This window comes from Labeo rohita, chromosome 7, assembly GCF_022985175.1.
Source record: "Labeo rohita strain BAU-BD-2019 chromosome 7, IGBB_LRoh.1.0, whole genome shotgun sequence".
Classification (NCBI taxonomy): domain Eukaryota; kingdom Metazoa; phylum Chordata; class Actinopteri; order Cypriniformes; family Cyprinidae; genus Labeo; species Labeo rohita.
Genome location: NC_066875.1, coordinates 39,066,801 through 39,084,842, shown reverse-complemented (window position 1 = coordinate 39,084,842; position 18,042 = coordinate 39,066,801). Strand labels below are relative to the sequence as shown.

At 33.9% G+C, this 18,042-nt stretch overlaps 1 protein-coding gene across 4 annotated transcripts in view; it reads left to right on the top strand.

The window, feature by feature from the left end:
- Positions 1–18,042, top strand: part of si:ch73-335l21.1 (insulin receptor substrate 1-B) — a 55,490-nt gene that overhangs the window by 25,297 nt on the left and 12,151 nt on the right. Inside the window, exons 3-4 of one of the 4 annotated variants that reach the window (XM_051113968.1) lie at positions 9,128–9,215; positions 9,646–9,911. The exons of the other annotated variants lie outside the window; for them this stretch is intronic. Coding sequence (XP_050969925.1) covers positions 9,128–9,204 — 77 coding nt within the window. The 3' untranslated portion in view covers positions 9,205–9,215; positions 9,646–9,911. Of the gene's footprint in view, positions 1–9,127; positions 9,216–9,645; positions 9,912–18,042 lie in introns of those variants that run through there. 4 annotated transcript variants of the gene reach the window in all.

Genomic DNA, 18,042 nt, shown 5'->3' with positions numbered 1-18,042 from the left:
AGAAGAAAAGAAAAAGTCATATAGGTGAGGGTAGGTAAATGAAGATAGATCTTCAGGGTTTTTTATCCCTATGTTTTAAAAACCTTTTTTGATGGTACACTACCATTCAAAAGTGTTTTTTTGTTTTTTTAACGCAATGAAAACTTTCATTCAGCAAGGATGCATTAATGTGGTCAAAAACGACCATACAAAAAATCCATTTATAATGTTACAGAGCAGAATGTATAAAACACATTTTCACTCTCAACTCGTCACATACTGACGCTTGGTCAGGACCCCTTGGCTTCAGTTTTTGACACTCAGGCTACCCCTTTAGTGTCACTTTTGGACATGCAGCATCCTCCATTGTATTTAGTTGTGTTTGCATTATGTGTTGCATTTAATGGTTTGCATGCAAAAATAGAAATCATTTTATATGCATTTATACTTTCATAGATATTTTGGAGCACCTAACCCCACCCCTACCCCTACCCCTACCCAAAACCTACCCACTTCTGAACAAAATAAAACACGCAACAGGCAAATAAAAGTACGGTGACAGGTATGTATTGCAAAAACTGACCATAAAAAGCAGTATAAAAGTATTACAAACAAGTTACATTGCATTCCAAGTCCTCTGATATCTTTATGCGAAGAACAGAGTAAATCATAAGAATCTAATCACTACAAAAAATGATCTTGCTCCTGCACATTTCACATTCAAAAAGATGCTCCTGAACTTGTTTAGCATGTGCGTTCGGTCACGAGACAGCATGCCAGCGGCATTTCACAGCCAAAGCTGACATAACACTTTGTCTGGCAGCATTTTTTAAATTCTAAATCATTTTGCTCCAGAACACTTGGGATATTCATATTTTTTAAATAAATAAAATTAAAAATGTAAATAAATTTAAATTGTGACTGTAGTTGTATCTACCTGTTATATCCTGTGTTTTGTATTGACAAATGGTTAGGTTTAGGAGCAGGGGTTGGGTTACATGCTCATAAATGTGTAAACAGTATGATGTAAAAAAATAGTTTTAACTTTTTACATTGAACAAAAAAACACTCGCACCCCATCATATATGCCATAATGGCAAAATTATTACCCAATATGTAATTTAAGCATGATGATAAAATTTCCAGTGCCTTTCGTCTCAGCATATTGATGCCGAAGGTTTCATATTTAAAGCAAGGATGGACCCTGCATGTGGAAAAATGACACTAAAGGGGTTCCCTGTGCATCAAAAAAGTGACGCCAAAGGGTCCTTACCTAGTGTCAATATGTGACGAGTTGGCAGTGTGAATGTGTTGCTTATTCACCATAATATATATATCATGGTTTCCACAAAAATGTTAAGCATCATGACTGTTTTCAGCATTGATATTTATGCGTTTCCAAAATGGCAAATCAGCATATTAAAATGATTTCTGAAGGATCATGTGACACTGAAGACTGGAGTAATGATGCTGAAAATTTAACTGTGCCATCGAAGGAATAAATTACATTTTAAAATGTATTAACATAGTAAACAATTCTTTTATTTTGTACTTTTTTTCATTTTTTACAATATAAGTGTTCCCGTTTTGGTCAAATAAATGTAGCCTTAATGTGGATAAGACACAATTTTCAAATATCTTAGTGTATTTGTAATGCACAAAAACCTTTTATTTGTAATTTAGTTTGTTACTACTGGTGGTGCAGAAGTGCATCCATCCATCATAAAACACTTAGGATTTAAATACTGAATTAGGTGTTTGTGCATGTGAGTGAAGTGAAAGGGCTCAGCAATCCTAATTAAAAAGACTAAAGCTTCAAATCTCCTTATAGTCCAGGTAACCGTGTGTGTGTGTGCATGAGTGTGTGTGTGTGCGCGCTTACAAGTGTGTTTCTGTATATCTGGTGGCTGCTTGTCCAGCTCTATGAATGGAGCTGTTATGTTTGGGTTTTAGTGATTAGAGACTGAACGTTCTGACGAAGGTTTCAGATTTAAGACCTGTTGACATACCTTACAAAACCTACAATGCTATCCGTCATCATAGACCATCACACAGGTGTGACTACAGTATAATATCCTTGTTCTTTTGCTGCAAGTATATATATATATATATATATGTGTGTGTGTGTGTGTGTGTGTGTGTGTGTGTATTTTTTTTTTCAGAATGTTTTATTTTTGTGTATATATTTCTTTTTTTTTTTGTTTAATTCCACTGATGTGGTTATGTTATGTAATGTTTGTCTATGTAGTCTATGCTCAGACAGTGATTACGTCAAAGTCGCTACATCTGTCAGCAATACTGACCCCCCTTCACCTGCAGCTATACCCACAATCCTTAGAGGCTAGGTGCTACAGCCCTCCCCCACCCGCTCCACCCCGCACAAGTGCTTTGTGCCTCCGCTTGTCTGTTCGGCTGGCCTGCTTAACTCAGCAGAAGCGATTGTACAGTTGCAGTTTTCTAGCATGAGGGTGTGCAGCAGAATAAAATGAACAGGGTAGAATTTAAACCCGCACACACAGATCGTGCAAAGTGTGTGTCTGGGTGCGTGCCCAGCAGTAAATGTATTATACAAGTGGCCAGCTGTTAGTTTATTGCACGGTTAGTGTGTGTGTGTGAGAGTAGCATCAGTTAGAGCCCAGGGGCTACTGTCTTTTGACGCTTAATCTCCCATTGACTGCATCGAGAGAGGAAATGGGAGGATTTCAGTGCGTAAAGAATGAATAGACAACTCAATCCCTATTTTAAGCAAATCAAGGGAGATGGGAAGAGAAAATAAGAGAGATTTAGGCCAAAGACATATGTATGCGAGGATGTGATTGCAAAGGCTTCTACATATGCAAGCTTTAAATTATGCATTAATGCAAAATATGTTGCATTGCACTCTCAGCTTTTTTCACATTACGCACTAAGTTGTAAATATAAATATCTCAGGATATATGCCTGGTCTGTTTTTTGTCGCTGTGGTGAAGTTTGAACAGTTTGAATATACAATCTTGCTGAGCAAATTTGTTAATGTTAGTTGAACTGTCAATAACACTTCCTATTTAATTGCACCCTGAGGTTGTTTTACCGCAGTAATGCAAAAACACAGGCCTGTGTGCACTCGCTTGCATCGACCAATCATTCACATTTGAATGAATGAGCGATTGAAACTACCTGTGTGCATATGAATAAATCATCCCTAAAGTTGTTTAATTCCATATTCTAGAATTGAATTTGATAGTCCTGCATTTAAAAGTCCTGTTGCACTTTACCTACAGCATTTACCCATGTGATGCTCATTCAGTTTTATTTCAATAGTCCTGTTGCACAACATAGACCAAGGCCAAACAATGACTCACGACACGGCAGTAAGGAGCCAGTATTTCAATGCTGAGCCAGAGAGAAAGAACAAGAGTTAGAGTGTTGTTGAGTTTGATCTGCCATCTTATTGCGTCAAAGAAACGGAGATACACGCGGTTGTCATAGAGACGCATATGACCATGCTGTGGTTTTTCTTCCTCTGTGACCTCACAGAGAGTTCTTGCGCAACTTTTACTGCCGTTTTATTACTCGTTTCAGAACATCTTGTCTATTTTTGTCCACTTTTTTTCCTCTGGCACTTTTCTTCACCTCATCTTTTTTCCTTTTTCTTTTGACATCCATCCATGGAATCTTTTTTTATTTTTTTTTAGGGCTTAACAACAAGGATTATTTCTGTTGACCTCATTGGTTCAGTAGTTCAGATTTATTTTTGTCAATATTTTCACTGGTCTCACCACAATAAATTGCATTGTATTTTTAGGAACTATGTTTATGTGTGTTAGAATGATATACACTTATATGTGACCCCTGGGCCACCAGTCATAAGGGTCAGTTTTGTGAAATTGAGGTTTATACATCACCTTTATACAACTGTTTGAAAAGCTAGAATCTTAGGGTGCAACATAATCACAATATTGAGAAAATCGCCTTTAAAGTTGTTCGAATTAAGTTCTTAGCATTGCATATTACTAATCAAAAAATACATTTTGATATGCTTACACTATGAATTTTAAAAATATCTTCATGGAACATGATCTTTACTTCATATCCTAATGATTTTTGGCATAAAAGAAAAAAATCAATAATTTTGACCCATACAATGTATTGTTGACTATTTTTTTAGGGCTTAACAACAAGGAACATTTCTGCTGACCTCATTGGTTCAGTAGTTCAGATTTATTTTTGCCAATATTTTCACTGGTCTCACCACAAAAAAATGTCATTGTATTTTTAGGAACTGTTTTCATGTGTGTCAGAGTGAAATATACTTATATGTGACCCTGGACCACAAAACCAGTCATAAAGGTTAATTTTTTTAAATCAGCACTATTTGAAAATCTGGAATCTGAGGATGCAATGTATATATATATATATATATATATATACACACACACACACATATATATATATATATATATATATATTGAGGGAATCACCTTTAAAGTTTTCCAAATGAAGTTCTTAGCAATGCATATTACTAATCATACATTAAGTTTTGATATATTTATGGTAGGAAACTTACAAAATATCTTCATGGAACATGATCTTTACTAAATATCCTAATAATTTTTGGCATTAAAGAAAAAGTGATAATTTTGACCCATACCAGTGTGTTGTTGGCTATTGCTACAAATATACCCGTACTATTTATGACTGGTTTTGTGGTCCAGGGTCACATACTTTTCATTAGACATTAACTTGTTTACAAAAAGAAGTTAAAAATAAAAATATTGAAGGCTTAAGCATAATTGAATTGCAAAATTGCATTCAAAACAGAGTTGTAGCTTATGCGGTACCTCTGCAAATTATATTTTTATATGCATCAGAAGAGATGAATTGAATTTTTTCATTAGATGTTTACTTTCGTTCACAAAAAATTACAAAAATATTGTTTATTTATTGAGCCTAATTTTTTATAAAAGCTAGAAATACAGCAAACTTGTCAGTTTTAATTCAACACTAATGGAGTTTAAAGGATGGTTCACGCAAAAATTAAAATTACCCCATGATTCTCTCACAGCAAAACAAAACACCAGTCATGAATTAGAAGTACAAAACAAGGATTTGTACAGAAAAATGTTGCAGGATTAAAGCCAAGAGGAGACTAGTTTTCCTTTGCTGTAAACCAAAACAACACGTGTACAACATTAGCGGAAGCTAGAGCTTGCAGTTCCTAGTTTTAAATATGGGTATTTGTCTTACACAAATGCATCAGTTCACTTCAGAAAGCCTTTATTAAGCCCCTGGAGCAATGTGGAGTACTTTTTATGATGGATGGATGCAGTTTTTTGGGCTTCAAAATCTCAACAGCCGTTCACTGCCATTATAAAGTTTGAAAGAGCCAGGACATTTTTGAATAAACTCTGATTATATTGAGGGTGAGTAAATCTTGGGGTAATTTTCATTTCTGAGTGAACTATCTCTTTAAGTCTAACTTTGGTAGTGTTAATTGTACTCCAAGAAATGTGTATTTAAATTTGAGTTATACTTTGTGTGTTAATTCATGACTGCTACAAATTAAAAACCATTTAAATATGCAATATATGAAATATTATCGCAAGATTTATTGAGAGTGTCTGTCTTGAGATTTGTTTTTAAATGAGCTGACATTTTCAAATCGACAAATTATCGTGATCTCAGAGAGCTATAGTACAGTTCCATGAAGTGCATGTGTGTGTGTATGTGTGTGTGTGTGTGTATGAATAATCTCTTTATCTCAGACCTGACAGGGCTCATTCCGTTGAGAGTGAGGGTGTCAGCTGAGACAGCTAAGACAAGAACGATGGGCAGATAAGAAAAGGAAAGGAGGAATAAGGGCACACGGGTCTGTTAGGGCGTTTTTTCGCTCTATTTAGGCCTGATGTTATGGGTACAGGAGTGCGTTGGAGGGACAATGACTGGGTTTCTCTCCAAAACCTATGGGCGTGTAGAAAAATGAGCATATGTGTGCGTGTTTTTGCTGAAACCGGAGTCTAAACATGGTCTTCTTGAGATCAGTTTCACAGGTTAAAGGTAATGGAAAGACCCACTCCCATTACCTATTCCAGGGCATGTTAGGGTGTGTGTTCAGTGCTGTTCTTCTTTTCTTAGTTATTCCTGCTCTCTTCAGGTCATGGCATTGTTCAGTAAGCACTTCTGAGTTTCACACAGCCTGAGTGAAAAAATAGTAGATTAGATCTCTTACATGCTGCAGTTGTAGACGTAAATGTATTTGCATTAGGGACACTTTTTTTTTTTTAAATCGACTTGTTGGGTGGGTTGCATAAATGGTTTTAATGTGAATACTATTGCAGAACATGGAAGCTTTACAGTGCAAACCATATAAAAGCTACAACAATGATACTTAAATCACAGATATAGAAATGAATACTTTTATTTAGCAAGGATGCCTTCAACTGATCAAAAGTAGGGCTGTCAAACGAATAATTGTGATTAATCGCATACAAAATAAAAGTTTGAGTTTGCCCAATGCATGTGTGTGTACTGTGTGTAATTATTATCTATATATAAATACAAACACATTCATGTATATATTTAAGACATATTATGTATTTATTATAATTTTTATATAATTTCTATTATAAATTAATAAAATAAGTTGTACATAACCTATTTCTCTTAAATATATACTTTCATTTGTTTATTTATATATACATAACAATTACAGTTTTTTTAATTTTTATTTTGTATGCGTATTTGTATTAATTGCGATTAATCATTTGACAGCCCTAATCAAAAGACATTTTATAATGTTACTAAAGATTTCTATTTCAGATATATGCTGTTCTGAACTTTCTATTCATCAAAAAAAAAAAAGTGAAAAGAAAAAAAAAGTTTACTCAGCTGTTTTCAACAATAATAATAATAAATGTTTTTGAGCAGTCTTACGAGTCTTTTTGAACAGGTCTTATTGGTTCCAAACCAATAAGACGTTTGTTCATCTTCGCAACAAGTTAAGATATTTTTAATGAAATCTAAGAGCTTTCTAACCATGCATAGACAGAACTCAACCTTAATTTTATGCTGTCTGTTGGATTTCATCAAATATATTAATGAACAAATGCCTTACGGGTTTGAAACATCTTGAGGTTGCGTAATTAATGACAGAATGATCATTTTTTAGGTGAACTATAACTTTAGTATTTTTGTGTATTTCTTTTAAGATTATTCAATGATAGGAAAAGATCAAAAATCTAAAAATATTTTGTAACATTATAAATGTTTTTAGTCACTTTCGATCAAATTATTGCATTCTTGCTGAATAAAAGTATACATTTCTTTAAAAAGCCTGAAGCCAATCTTTTGAACAGTAGTGTGTGTGGGCCTGTTTTTCACCAAAGGTTGTTTTTCTATTAACAAACTGCAGGAACAAACTGTTTCATCAGTCAATGGGATTCAGCGGTTATCTGGAAAATCAGCTCACATACCCTCTCTGACATGTCTCTGTGCTGCCTGTCTCTGCTCTTTATATTTTCTTAATCTTGTTAAATGGCTTAAAGCATTGTTTGACTTCCGGTCTTAGATCATTTGTGTTTGTGTGTCTTGAGTGTGGGTTTATAGGTCTATAAAAGAGCACAAATTAGATTACACTCACCTACTCTAAGTGTCATTTACAAAACATAACTACATTTCTTTAATCCCAGTCTCCTTCCTCGTTTGTATCAAATGTACCCTAGGAAGTCATTACATACACTAGTGCTCATTTAATTTAAGATACCTTTATTTTAATACAATTTATTTGACTGTGAACATTTGAGAGGCTGCTGATGCTTGGTGTGGGTGGACAAAAAGTTACAGACAAACCACTCTTAAAGGAGAAGTCCACTTCCAACAATTTACAAATAATTTACTCACCCCCTTGTCATCCAAGATGTTCATGTCTTTCTGTCTTCTGTCGTGAAGAAATTATGGTTTTTGAGGAAAACATTTCAGGATTTTTCTCCATATACACAGTAAAAATAGATGGGTTATTTTTTTAACCCAATAGATGGGTTACACATATTGGGTCACTGTGTTGGGTTATTTTCTAAAACGTTGGGTTATTTTTTTTAAACATCGTTGGGTTGTTTTTAATAATAACCCAGCGTTGGGTTTAATTGGTTCCCGCGGCGACAGTTCAAATTTTAACGGTCGACAGTGTCTGACCACAGAAGAAGCTGCTGCTGCATCAGTGTGAGGTAAGTAATAGGGTTTAAATAACTCTTATAACATTATACTTATACGAAGAACGTGAAATGCACTTCAAAATTGAACTTTTGTTGTTGTATGTTTGTTTTTTTTTAACGAAGATGTAGTTTCCTTTAGTCAGTGTATTGTAACGTTACTGCAGAGAATGAGCTCCATTGTAAACGAATAACGTCACGTTAACTTAGCTGTCCCAGTTAGGTTGCTAGCAGTAATAAATTAAATAAACATTAGCAGAAAGTTGTAAAACTGTTTAGAGATGTATTACAGTAACCTAAAGTTAATAATGTATGGTGGAATGTATACAGGACTACTTATATTACTGAAATCACCGTCTACCATTACTACAGGTTTAGTATTATTTTACAGCTGATGAAGGGTTCTAGACATACGGTTTCTGACTACAGTTTGTTTGGTCGCATTAATGGTTATCACATTTAACTTTATATGGGAAATGGCTAATGTTAAATGAGACATTGTTGATTTAAACCGCGCCGCACGAACCTTTCAACTTCGGTCCAGTATGTAACCTTAGCTCAGCGGCAGCTCAGAGAGATGCGCTCAAATTCAGTTAATTCTCTGTTTAGAAAAGTCTACAAATAATCACATTTCCCAAAAGCAAGACGTGATGGGAGAAACGAAGCTTTTCAAAGTTTCGAATCAATTAAACGAATCGCTTAATTCGCAAAATGATTCACTGCTTCCAATCGTTCGTGACACAACGGCGACGCCTGCTGGTCAAAACAAGGCAAGCGTCAGTTGTTTGGAAAGCGAGCACTAATTGGAATAACACTAAATGTGTTTTTATGGTTTATTTATATTGAATATTGTTATGCATATATTAGATTCGCCTCTAATTACAGCCATTTCTATTATAAAGCTATGACAGATTTGCATGTTTTTTTAAATGTGTACTAAATGTGTTTATACTTATTTTTAGACATTGGGTTCTTCAGTGAAGGAAAAATTACAACAGTGGAATCTCATACATTAAACATCCACATGCCAATTAACTGAAATATTTCAAGGTAAGTAAACTATTTATATTAGTGATCCATATACATTACCAGTCAAAAGTTTTTGGACAGCAAGATTTTTAATGTTTTTAAAGAATTCCCTTCTGTCTAAGCCTGCATTTATTTCATCCAAAATACAGCATTTAAAATAACCGCTTTCTATTTGAATATATTTAAAATGTAATTGTCCAGTCTTTTCAAAGCTTTTAAAATAGAAAGCAGTTATTTAAAATAGTAAAAATATTTCACAATATTACTGCTTTTACTGTATTTTGGATCAAATAAATACAGGCTTAGTGAGTAGAAAAGAATTCTTTAAATAACTTTAAAAATCTTACTGTTCAAAAACTTCTGATTAGTAGTGTAGGTTTTCCAACAATTATGAAAAAATGTTTCTAGTTTATCTGTAAAATGTTTCTTCTTCTGCTTCATCTTATCACAGAGGAAGGAGTCAATGAAGGAAGTTTTATGCGACCGGATGACACCAGCATTGCTGCACTAACTCCAAGAGAAGAAGTTTTTAGCATTTTCAACGGTGAAACAGTGGAACAGAAGACCTTACTACAAGCAGTGGATCTGTGTTTCAGACATTTCTACATTTATGACATCTACTACCCAAAGCTCCTCTGCACCCATTTGCAGCACACAGTCTTTAATATTCCAGGAGTTCTTTCAACACATTACCTCTTCCTTAGAAACTTTGTATTTATTGATCCGTAAAAACTTTTATGTTGCTGATTATCAGCAAGTCCAGCAGCCAGCAGATTTACTTTGTTTTATTATTATTATTATTATTATTATTATTACTTGTGTTTATGATTTTTTATTTTTGTTTTATTGATAAAAGTTTGTATGTTATGTTTGTTTTATTTGTGCACATTTGTGTATGTGTTGATATAAATAAATATGAATTGATACACATTTATGACCCTGGACAACAAAACCGGTCATAAGTATCATGGGTACATTTGTAGAAATAGCCAAAATTGCATTGTATGGGTCAAAATTATCAAATTTTCTTTCATGCCAAAAATCATTAGAATATTAAGTAAAGATCATGTTCCATGGAGATATTTTGTAAATCTCCTACCATAAGTATATTGAAACTGAATTTATTATTAGTAATATGTGTTGCTAATAACTTCACTTGGACAACTTTAAAGGCAATTTTCTCAATATTTAGATTTTTTTGCACCCTCAGATTCCAGATTTTCAAATAGTTGTTCTATCCTATCAAACCACATATTAATAGAAAGCTTATTTATTGAGCTTTCAGATGATGTTTATATTTAAATACAAAAAAACTTGACCCTTATGACAGGTTTTGTGGACCAGAATCAGATAAATAAACATTAGTTTTGAATAGTTGGTTTTGAATTCAGTGTACATCTTGAAAATATGTCAGTTGTGTGTGCATATTTGTGTTTTGAATGTATTATATTTTCACATTCTTGTACACTTATTTTGTAAACATTTGCAGTATGACTGTTTTACATTTAAAAATATATTTGTAAAAAAAAATATTTGCATATTTAAATAAAATATTTATTTGAAAACAAAGTAGTGTTATAGTGTATTTTTATAAAAAAAATAAATAAATAAATAAAAACTGATATAAATGAATCTAAATAATTAACTCAACTGTTGGGTTACTTTTAACCCAACTGGATTTTAACCCAATTCATTGGGTTAAAATAACCCATAGATGGGAAGGTGCTATACCAACCCATAGTTGGGTTACTAGTTGGGTTATTTTTAACCCAACATTTTTTAGTGAGTGGACTTCATTGTTGCCCCGATTTTGAACTTTCAAAATGTAGTTTAAATGCAGCTTCAAAAGGCTCTAAATGATCCCAGCCGAGGAAGAAGGGTCTTATCTAGCGAAACGATCTGTCATTTTTTTCGAAAAATAAAAATTTGTATACTTTTTAAGCACGTACTATCATGTCGAAAGGTCACGCCAAACGTAGCTGGAACTACAGACCCAGTGTTTACAAAGAGAACACGCAAAGACTAAGAAAGTGCAAGTAAATCAAACGCTGTTTACAAACAAAAACGTACAACGATGTCAGACGATTCTGAAGTTGTAGCAGAAGATAAGATGGAGTTTTTTGCCATTCTCTACCTTTTTGAGCCGGAGTACACAGACGATGAACTTAGACGTGATTCGTAGTAGTGATGGGAAGTTCAGATCATTTTACCGTCTCGGACCTTTGAATCTCGTTCAGCAAAATGAACGAATCTTTTTTCGAGTAATTTCATTAATTTTAGCAAAATAGAATTAAAATGTTACGTGTTACTTCCCTAACACATCTACTGCTTACACAAACGTAGATCACACTACAAACGAGACAAAACTGTAATGCTATAAGAAACAGAAAAGATTAATTCATTGTTTACCTGGGTCTTCAGTCTATGATTAGCTCACCTCACCTCTTATTTGACAAGTTTTCGGGTTTGAGACGACTTGAAAAACCCGAAGACTCAAAACAGGTGAACTAATTCCAGTACAGAACGTAATAGGATGTTGCACATGCGTTCTTCCTGAGTCACATTAAAGATCCGTTCAAAATGAACAAATCATTCAAGAACGCACATCCCAGAACCTGTGCTACATGAGCTTTTGTGCATAAAAAGTATACAAATTTTTATTTTTTGGCGAAAAAATGGCCGATCGTTACGCTAGATAAGACCCTTCTTCCTCGGCTGGGATCGTTTAGAGCCTTTTGAAGCTGCATTTAAACTACATTTTGGAAGTTCAAAATCGGGGGGACCATTGAAGTCCATTATATGAAGAAAAATCCTGAAATGTTTTCCTCAAAAACCATAATTTCTTTACGACTGAAGACAGAAAGACATGAACATCTTGGATGACAAGGGGATGAGTAAATTATTTGTAAACTGTTGTTCTGGAAGTGGAGTTCTCCTTTAAATTTCTACAGTATTTAGTTTTTGTTTGACATTTCAATGCACAAAATTGATGCTCAAAGCCTTAGATACTTAGCTAGTCTCCCAACCCGGTCAGGCTGGTCTGTTCTGTTTTGAGGTGTTTAAAGCACTTGTTAACTGATCTAGCTAGAAGGGCAGGCTTTGAGAGCAGCAAAAGCCAACAAAAACCAACAAACCATCTTAAGCAGTTTTTTTTTTTTTTTTTTTAGCAACATGTTCAGAACTTTTTTGTTATAAACATTAATATGTGCAGCACATTGTGACTCTGTTCTGCTTTGTTTTTTTGGTTCTTTTGCAATGTTTGATATTGCTTAATGTTTCTAATTCTGTTTCAGAGTTCAGTTGCTCAATTCTGTCTTTGTCCGTGACCGCCCTCCTCAAACGTGTGTTCACCCTCTAGAGATGCGATCTGGCCTTCTCTGCACAAACACACAAATGTAAACACCAAACACATAAGCACACACCAGCACACACACTATATAATTTTTCTAGGTTTTATTCCAGTGTTAACTAGGCTTGTGTGTAAAGAGCTTATGGTTACTGGGCCTTTGGGAAACAAAACTGATTAAAGTCTGCTAATTAATCATTTTTTCCTCACAGTCTGGAGTTTAGTGTGTGTGTGTGTGTGTGTGTGTGGTGTCCTGGTAAACCCTACGTTATGGGGACAGAATGTCCCCACAAAGATGGCAATATCCAAAATCCTTGTCTTGAGAAAATAAGCTTATAAATCATACAAAAAAAATTTGAAAATCTAAAAATGCACAAATTTACCTGTAAGGGGTAGGTTTTTTTGTAGGGTTGGTGTAGGGCGATAGAAAATACAGTTTGTACAGTACAAAAACTATTATGCCTATGGAATGTCCCCATAAAGCATGCAAATCCAACGCGAGTGTGTGTGTGAGAGAGAGAGAGAGCAAGAGTGCAATGCAAAAAGTACTAAAGTAGAGCATCCAAACTGATAATTTGCAATTAATTTGATAAACTCTTGCTTTATTATTGTTGTTGCTAGTGGGTCATTCCATGCAAATGTCAACCTTACCATGAAAAAATAAAGTTTTTACCAAAGGTTTTTATTATACTGATAGCACAGATGTCAACATTTGGTGGTTCAAATACCCATGTGAGGTCTCTCTTAAAGTTTTTAAAGAATTATTTTTAGTGCATGATTTTCCATAGTCTGGTAAGTGCTATTTTCAGGCTAGTCACATCCATAACAGTACATATTCCTCATAAATAGACACATCAAAATGAAAATAAAGTAACAGTTATATGCTCTGTGGAGAGCCATCGCTTCTCTATTTGTTGGGTACTATTGCGTCTGGTTTGTGCATTTTAATTCGGAGAAATCCTACAAAGTATGTAGTCTCTCAAAAACGGTGTGCTTTTTTGTCACATCCATAACACATGATTATTTCCCTTTTTTAACACAGAAGACTAATGCATAGACTAGTGCATAGACTAATGTTTTTTGATGTTTAGACTCTATTAACAAGGGTTTATTAAATTATAAACAGATGGTTATAGGTAACACATACATTTTCTAAGCATTTATATGTCACATCCATAACGCTGGATTTGCCCTAATCATAGTATTTATTTAAATATTTTAATATACAGTATTGTAATATTAACTATTATTATTGTTGCTGCTAATATTTTTTTAATAATACATTTTATTTATGCTGTATTATCTCTTGTATACAAAAATATATAATATAATATAATATAATATAATATATGTATTTTTTTTATTTTGTATATTGTTAAATATTGTAGACTAGATTACATTTTAGAATTATTGAATGTTATGATAATCTTAATTATACCAGTCAAAGCCACAATAGTCTAACCGCATGGCATGTGTGCATGTTCATTCATGGAGGTACAGTAGATCAATATGCACATTTGTACAATGTGGATTTGTTAGACAGTTTGTGTTCTGTGAGTGTAGCTGTCTAAGACTGGTTTAAGCTTGTTGGGAGCTAAAAGAACAGACTGGGCCTCAGGCTAAATTATGTAACACTCCCATACATTCAATTAACTAAATCAACCTGTCTCTCCCCGGAGCCCCAGTCCGAATGTGACAGTCTCACACACAGAAGCTGCTGTTTTCTCAGAACTGGCTGTTTGCACAGTGTGTAACTCTTCGGAGTGTCAACCTGTCAACGACTTAAAGGCATAGATCACCCAAAAATGAATTCTGAATTTTTAGTGGTGCACAGAACTAGACATTGCTACATATGCAGTACTAAGGCCCTATAATTTCCATGATATGGAGACGTGAACAGAACCCTGGAATCCATTCAAAAAAATGGAATTGTATAAATTGGAATGTCACGGAATTTGCCAAATTTGGGACTAATAAAGTAAAAGTATGTCAGTTCACCTAAATCAAATTGTGATATGGACTAGGGTCTGTGAATATTAAGGCACAAAAAGATTTAAATACGAATCTGCATGTTCTGCATGTCTCTGTGTGAATGAATGGCACAGACGCAGTCTGGTTAAACTTGAAAAAATTGTGACAGAAATATACAGTAGAATATACGTCTTAATGTAATACGCCTACTAATAAAATTAATAAATCACATTTTTTCTTCCATGTTTTAATTTGAACAGTACACATGCAGCACTTTGCACAAAAAATTTATTATTATTATTATTAAAATTTATATTTATTCATTAAACCCTTTTAAATGTTTGATGCCTTCGTTTGATTACAGAAAAAAATAAAAATGTTTTTTCTAGTATTTCATAGGGACCTTAAAAATTTAATTTTTGTTAATAACTTGCATTTAAATTGTATACGTCTCATGATTTCAAGACATGCCTTTTGATTAATAAACTTTAATTCAGCCATTAAAATGGAGTACAAAAAAAAATTGAATTTGGGAAAAAGTGAAACAAAATTTGGATTTCTACAACACAGTGACAGCTCGTTGTGATCAGGGGTGCTTCAAAAAAGAAGTAAAAACATTGTAAAAAAAATAATAAATAGGGATGTGACGAGATCTTGTGGCACGAGATCTCGCGAGATCGGATGTGTCCTGCGAGACCACGTTACGATATCCTCACAAAACATTTTGTAGTATTTACATTAGAGATGCAAGATTCATCCTTAAAATCGAGATCTCGATTCAAACACCCACCGATCTTATTCCTGAATGACACCGATTTAGCTATGTCTATTAGGACTGTTTCACATCACGAGTATCAGTGGAGCGTGAGAAGCACGTTTTGTCGCTGCCCATGTTAATGAATCAGAGGGTCGGGGTAAATGTGAATGCAGAAAGAGCAACACAAACAGTCTTTTCAACCACATTATAATCATTATTTCTGTTTTCTTAAGAAACGTTTAAAAATCTTGTCTCGTCTCGTTCTCGTGAACCCAGTCTTGTGTCTCGTCTCGTCTCATCTCGTGGGATAAGTGTCTCGTCACACCTCTATAAATAAATAAAAAATAATAGTTTATTGCTTATGTTATTCAAAGGATTCTGTCAACTTTGTGTGACTGAAATTTTGGGATCAGAAAGATTTTTAAATTGATAAAAATCAACAGTAAATGCATTTATGTTACAAAAAAATTCTCAATGCCGTTCTTTTGAAATTTTCATCAAAGAATCCCCAAAAAATCATTGCGATTCCACAATAATATGTGACAACAAAAATCAGTTGTGAGTACCACAGGTATATTTGTAGCAGTAGCCAATAATACATTGAATAGTTCGAAATAATAGACTATTCTTTTATGCAAAAAATCATTAGAATGTTAAGGATGTTCCATGAAGATATTTTGTAAATTTCCTATTGTAAATATATCAAAACATAATTTTTGATTACTAATATGCATTGCTAAGAACTTTATCTGGACAACTTTAAAGGTGGTTTTCTCAATATTTAGATTTTTTGGCACCCTCAGATTCCAGATTTTCAAATAATTGTATCTCGGCCAAATATTGTCATTGTCCTAACAAAACTTATTTATTCAGATTTCAAAAACTGACCGTTATGACTATTTTTGTGGTCCAGGGTCACATATCATAGCACAACTGTTTTCAACATTGATTAAGATAAGAAGCAGCATTTTAGCATATTAGAATGATTTTTGAAGAATCGCGTGACACAAGAGTAATGGATGCCTAAAATTCAGCTTTACCATCATAGGAATAAATTGCAATTATTTATTGACTATAACCAAAGCTCTTGTTTAGCTTATGTCCAAATTTAAACATGACTACAAAACGGCATTGGTAGAAGAGTGTACTTTTATGTTCCACAGAAACAATAACAGCAAACAGTAACTGACATGAGGGTAAGCAAATAATAATACAATTTTCTTTTACGGCTGAACTATCGCTATAATAAAGAAAGATGCTCAGCCTCGGCTCTTCACATCTTTTTCTGTATGTCATTCTACATTCTCTTTCAACCCTGGCTTCGTTTCTTTGCAGCTCTTTTAATCTTCCAGCTGTCTTCGTTCTCCCCCATTCAGTGTTTCATCTCTATTTCTGTCTGTTCCTCTCTCTGTTTCTGTCTTTTTTTCTCCGTTTGCTCTCTCTGGTTTGAATATGCAGTGACCGAAAGGCTTGAGGAGTGACGTACAGATCAGCTAGTTGCTTACTTCAACATGTGCGTCAGCATCACTCATCCCTTATTCCTTTCTGCACGCTCTACATCTTTACACCTCCCTCTGTAATTACTGTCCACGTTCTCTCCAGAAGTGTCTTGTTTGTGTTTTTGTGTGCGTGTTTTGTTTTCTTTATTTGAAAGGGAACAGGAAGGCTACATTTTCTCATATGCACAAACTCGCACAAACAAACATTCAGACACGCACACACTAAAGCGCACGCAGATTTTTAACCTCCAGAGGGATAAAAGGCAGCATCTCATCATCTCTAGTGAGAGGAGAAAAAGTGGAGATTAAACCCAGTGACCCAGGAAACGGCACTGTGTGTGTGTGTGTGCGTGCGTGCATGCATGCGTGTGTGTGCATGTGAAAACAAACACTCAGCACTTTTACATAATTATCTGAAACATGCCATACCTGGGCTGAATCTGTCCGGAGTGTTTTCTTTAAAATCTGATCTATGTGACAGCGTCTCTCTCTCTTTCTGTGAATGATGTGTGTGTCATTTATCAAGTGTGTATGTATGTCTGTGTGTTTGTCCGTGTGTGCGTGTTGGCAGGTTAAATACTGCAAGGCTCCTGTGACATGCTTTACGAGCCACCCTGACAAGACAAAAAAATGTTCTTGTATTACTTCCCAGTTCCTGTCGCTGTTCTGAGCTCTCTTTTCAGTAGCCCCAAATAGTATACGAATACTTAAGCCACACTTTAAAATGTATACACTCCTGTTCAAAATTTTCTTTATGAAAGAAAATTACTTTTATTTTGCATAAGATGCATAAACTGATTTTCTCTATTTTAAATCTCTATTTCAAATAAATGCTGTTCTTTTGAACTTTCTGTTCATCAAAAAATCCTAAAAAAAAATTGTTTCACAATTTGTGCTTAAATATTAAAAATATATTTCTAATTTATAAAAATAATTAATGTTTCTTGAGCAACAAATCAGCTTATTAGAATGATTTCTGAAGGATAATGTGATACTGAAGACTGGAGTAATGGCTGTGGAAAATCCAGCTGTGCGTCACAGGAATAAATTACATTTAAATGTATATTAAAATAGAAAACAGTTATTTTAAATTATAATAATTATTCACAATATTTCTGTATTTTTGAATACTGGTGTATGTCACTGGTGTATGTCAATGTAAGAAAATTGCATAATCACACTTTTTAAACTAAAAGTTTGAAATATATGTTTGTAAAATTATGGACATATATATTAAACAACAACTATAAAATATAAAAGTATTTTTGTCTTAAT